We start from the raw sequence: 5223 nt of genomic DNA on the forward strand, positions 1-5223 counted from the left end.
TATTAGAAATTGTTAGCCGCAGAATTTATGTGTTTTTGACACTTTAAAAGGAGAGTGTCAGCCGTAGAGCTCACGTGTTCTCAGTAAAGGTTGGAAGGTCCCAAGGGGTAGCGTGGAATTTCTTGCCAAGATTCGTTACCAGCAAGAATTTCGGTAAAACAGAGGCGGTCGCTCGCAGCTGTGAGGAGACTGATAAAAGCGAGAAAGGATACGAAACGGACGAGGCAAGGCTGGGTTTAGGCCTTGAACCAGGTCCCTAAGGCAGGAAACCAAGCACTCAAGAGAAAAACAATCCGAGGGGAGCGTCCTCTGGGGGAAAATGGGGTGAGACAGCCCCTCCTTGAATCTGTAATTAGAGGATGGTATAAAGTTATGAAACGTGTGTGATTCGGGGTGCATCCTTTGGGATTTTTTCCGATGCATCCAGCGCTGCAATAAACGTGTGGTTTTTGGCTTTCTATATCGAGTCTAGAGAGTTTCTTCTCCGACTTTTTGGCATCACCCCCACTCAGGCTGGTCCTGCAGCCCCGTGCAGCGTCCAGGTGCGGGCTGGGAGTGGGACTGGCCCTTCCACTGCCCTCCTCGCCCCATGTCCTGGGCCTGTGGGTGCCCAACATGCTCCCTCCCCACTCCAGAGCTCAGCCTGATGATCCCGCTGGAGCTGCACCTCTGTGAGCTGCACCATGTCCAGTCTGCGCCCATGGAAACACCACCTGCAGTGATGGGAATGCCTGTACAGGTGCAGGGACTGCACTATTAGGAACCCACAAGCTCAACCCGTCCTTCAGAGCACTTAACCAGAACTTTAAGCTGGTGACTGCGCTGTCCCATAGCTTTTAAAACCCTCTGGCTCCTCTCTTCTCGCTGCCTTAGCCCAGGCAAGGAGCCTTAGGCTGGTGGATGGTAACCAGGCCTCAGCTGGCAGTGAATAGTTAAGGGCACTGCAGGGTTCCAGTTGTACAGCAGTTCAGCCAAGCAGCTCTGGCCAGAGAAGTCCTCAGGGCTCCAGCCTTCTCCTGATCTCATCAACAAGCTTCTCCCTTGGGATATCAACCTACAAAGCAAAGAGAGGGGGAAGTAGCAGCATTAGAACAGAGCACAGTTCTAAGGACCAAAGGCTTGCTTTGGATACTAACACAGTTTGTGACTGGTTTTCTGGAGACACCCAACAGACCTGTGCTATGGCTTCCCAAAGGAACATCATCACTGAGGGAAAATCCAGAGCCTTTCAGTGATCTCCAGAGTTTGGAACCACTTTTGACACCTGGATAAAAGGACATTCTCACCTCCTCTCGTGTTGGGACATCTCTCAGCTTGACGACTCCGTCTGCCAGCTCCTGCTCTCCTACAATGGCAGCAAGGGGGATCCCTGTGTCCTCACAATACTGCAGCTGCTTCAGCAGTTTAGGATCCTTCTTGTACAGCATCTCTGCCTAGCAGGGAGTGGGAAGGACGAATCACTAACCCAAATTTGCTTTGATGGATACTGGAGCAAAGCAGCCACCATGAAACCCTGCAGCAAGGGGTTGCCTTCAGTGCTCTGGGCTGTTCTTCTGTGCCTACCTAAACCTAACGGTTGGACTTTGTGATCTTTGATGTATTTTCCAACCTGAATGGCTCTGTGATCTCAGACAGGCCCAGATCTTGAAGAGAACACAACTAATGGAGCTGGTCTTGCTGTGCTACAGCTCCTTCAGGCTCTCCCTCCCTCACCCATGACACCACCGAGCCCAGGTGGTTCCTTTACCTTGATCCCTGCGTCCCACAGCTCCGAGATGAGCTTCAGTCTGGCAGCAAGCAAGTGTTTCTGGGGTGTGGCCACCAGCACTTGGGTTTCAGTTGTGCGAAGTTTCTCCCCAGAAGCCTGGAGGGACAGACACGCTCGTGGGAGTGACTGGCTCTGAGGGAATCTGCAGCTCACAGCACCTCACCTCATCTCCAGACCTTAACTCAGTGACTGACAACCTGGGCACCTTTAATGAGCTCCCCAGAGACTCTGCATTGTGTCACAGTAGTTGATCATGTGCTGCTGCTCCTGTGAGACCTCGGCCTCCCTCCCACATGGGACCTGGACAGCTTTCCAAGGTCTCCTTTGATTCTCCAGGTACAAACACATTGACTCGGCCTCCTCTGCCAGGAATCACAAGCTCAGAATTAAACACAGGGATGAATCTTCTCAGAGGCTTTCCTGGGGTCCTCATTACAGAGTGTCACAGACAATACCGAATTCATCACTTCCCAATCTCCAGGGCAGGAAACTTCACAGGCAAGAGAGGAGTAAAGTGACTGGGGCAAAAAGCTCAGAGCCAGGCCCAGAGCTCAGGGCTGCCTCTAACACTTCCTTGCCATTTCCTAGGGAATGCTGCCCTCAGCTGCCCACACCTGCATCCTGATGGGCTGCAGAAAAGGGCTCTGTCTTCTTCTGTGCATGGACACTCAGGCATGAAAGGAGCCACCCTCACCCCAAAAATTATTTTCCCTTGAATACCGTGGAGCTGTAGATCTCTAATAAACAATAGGTGACTTACTAGGGCCGCCTCCAATGCACTGCCTGCAGCACCTACCTTCAGCCTCTGCTCCAGGATGGAGAAGATCCGCTCGATGCCAATGCTGACCCCCACGCAGGGCACCTTCCGGCCCTTGGGATCAAACATCCCCACCAGCCCGTCGTAGCGGCCGCCTCCAGCCACGCTCCCGACGCCCACCAGCTCCTCCACGTGCTCGTTCTCCTGCTGCAGCAGCACGGCCTCAAAGATCACCCCCGTGTAATAGTCCAGGCCCCGGGCCAGGCTCAGGTCGAAGGAGATCTGCAGGGCACGAGGGCGGCCCCGTCACTGGGTGCTTGGGGGGCTCACCCGGGCAGCACCCCCTCCTGCCCCTGCACCTCCTCACCTTCCCTGTGATGCCAAACAGGGTCAGGTACTCAAACAGCAGCTTCATGTCCCCCAGCCCCTCCTTGGCCAGCTTGTTCTGTGACAGCTTTGGGTCCTGCAGGAGCCGCTCGATCAGGTCCAGCCCACCTGTAGGAACCAGACTTGCCTCAGGTGTGCCAGGGCAGCAGCACCAGCCACAGTGGCCCCAGCCAGCCGTGTGTGTGCCCTGTGCACCCTCCATCCCCAGAACAAGCCCAAGGGCTCGGCCCCTCAGTGCTCACCGTGGAGCTGGACGTACTCCCCGATGCGATCCGCAGCCTCGGGAGAGAGCCCCTTCTCTCCCACCATCTCGCTCCTCACTTCCTCCCACGGCACCTGGGAGGGGACAGAAGGGCATCTGTTACTGCAGGACATTCTCCTCACCCACTGGTTTCCCACAGTGGGGTTTCCCACTCCTCTCCTCACCACTGCCTCCACCAGCCCACATGAGCACAACTCTGCTGACTGTCATCCTGCACATCTCACTAATCATCTGTATCTCTCTCTCTCTCACAGGAATTTTTAACAAACCACTGGAATCACCAGGTTTCATTCCAAGAGATCCCTGAATCCTTTACCCACGCCAACAATTTTGCTGCTGTGACCCTCTTTATGTCAAGAGGGGCCATGACACTGCCCTGCTCAAGACCAGAAGCGTCTCCCCATGAGCCCAAGGCTGACCTTGTCCAGCTTGTCCACGGTGGAACAGGCCGTTATGAACTTGCTCTCTGGGACACCACAGACAGCAAACACACCGTTCAAAATCCGTCTGTCGTTGACCTGGGGGAGGGAGAGGCACACTTAGCTCAGGGACATCCCCCCCCAGTGTCATTCCTTTGGTCCCAGTGTATGGCAATCTGCAGCTGCTGGCATTTCCTCCTGCCTTTCCCAGGGGAAGGGAAGGTGCAGAGGTATGAAAACCATTCCGTGACTTTATGGTTCTAGTTGGCTGCTGGAATTTTGCAGGGGACTGTGATTAGTCCTGGAGAGAACTCTGCCAACTGCAGACTGAGGAAGCCTCTGGGCATTCCCAGCTCAAGCTGAGGTCCAGCCTTTAGCATGAGGACACAGAGAGGCAGGATGAACTCCTGGATCAGGCCTGAGAGTGGGAACAGGTGCTGCTGTGTAAAACCCCAGGGACAATGACCACTGCCTCCCACCATGGCACAGAGAACCTGCCTGGCCTCACCTTGATGACAAAGTCCCCGAGCTGCAGGTCACTCAGGATCTCGTGCACGATCTTCAGGCACTCGGCATCGGGGATCATGGGGTCGAACTGCCCGGCGATGTCGAAGTCCTGGGGGCAGAAGCAGCAACGGAGGCTCCTGGCACAGCTGAGGGGCTTTGGCCGGGCACACCACGCTGCTCTGCAGCAGCTGGAGGTGCTCCAGCCAGGAAAACCCTCCTGCCACCCCAAAACTCACGCACTGGTAGAACTCGCGGTAGCGGCCCCGGGTGGTGGCCGGGTTGTCCCTCCTGTACACCTTGGCCACGTGGTAGCGCTTCATGTTGTTGACCTTGTTCATGGCCAGGTAGCGAGCGAAGGGCACCTGGGCCCAGGGAGTTAAGGATGGGAACAGGGAGATCCCTGGAGCTGCAAAGCTGAACCTCCCAGCCCCCCGTCTCCCTCTCCCTTTGCCAGGTGCTCCCCAGTTTTTTTCACAATGATAGTGGGATTTTTGGGGTGTCCTGTGCATGGCCAGGAGTTGGACTTTGATGTTCCCTGTGGGTCCCTTCCAACTCAGGATATTTTATGATTTTTAGGGAAATCATCAGCCTGGACTGCGGATGAGTAGAATGAAGCAGCTGAGCTCCTCCAACACTGGGACAGCTCCATTCCCTCCTTCTGACCCACTCAGGACAACCCTATGCACACACTGACCCTCTCTCGTCATTCCACCCTCTCACAGTGTGATCAGAGGGAATTCAGTGCACAGCACAGCCCTACAGACATTGAACAGGAGAGATTTTGGGTGAGATGTGCAGGTGGAGAAGGCCTGGGATGGGCTCCTGCAGCAAACACTTCTCCAGACAGCACTGGGAAGGTGGGATGGGCAGGGCAGAGGTGGGGACTGTAACTGGGAGGACATAAAACCAGTACAGAGGAGCAAACTGGTGCAGGTCTGCAGCCCATGGGAGGGGCTTTGCTGTGGGTCCCAGCCTGGTTGGGGGCTGGTGTGAGGTGGGGTCATGACAGTGACAGCCAGGCAGGGTGGACAAGGGGGTCCAACACCCCAGTGGGTCCTGCAGGCAGGGCAGGCCAAGGGGGACCCCACAAAGGTGGTATGCCACCATCCCCTCGGGGTGCCAC

At 55.7% G+C, this 5223-nt stretch overlaps 1 protein-coding gene across 1 annotated transcript; it reads right to left on the reverse strand.

Moving 5' to 3' along the window:
- Positions 1-28: 28 nt before the first annotated feature.
- On the reverse strand, positions 29-4609 carry LOC108639869 (histidine--tRNA ligase, cytoplasmic-like; the record flags this gene model as incomplete). The annotated part of the gene is made up of 9 exons (XM_029960269.1): positions 29-1054; positions 1287-1433; positions 1748-1864; positions 2565-2807; positions 2893-3020; positions 3155-3248; positions 3594-3692; positions 4102-4209; positions 4337-4609. Coding segments are annotated over 9 exons (1266 nt in total), but the record flags the coding sequence as incomplete, so codon positions are not given.
- Between the last annotated feature and the right edge of the window lie 614 nt (positions 4610-5223).

This window comes from Manacus vitellinus, unplaced genomic scaffold (genome assembly GCF_001715985.3).
Source record: "Manacus vitellinus isolate BGI_N305 unplaced genomic scaffold, ASM171598v3 scaffold_25_pilon, whole genome shotgun sequence".
Lineage (NCBI taxonomy): Eukaryota > Metazoa > Chordata > Aves > Passeriformes > Pipridae > Manacus > Manacus vitellinus.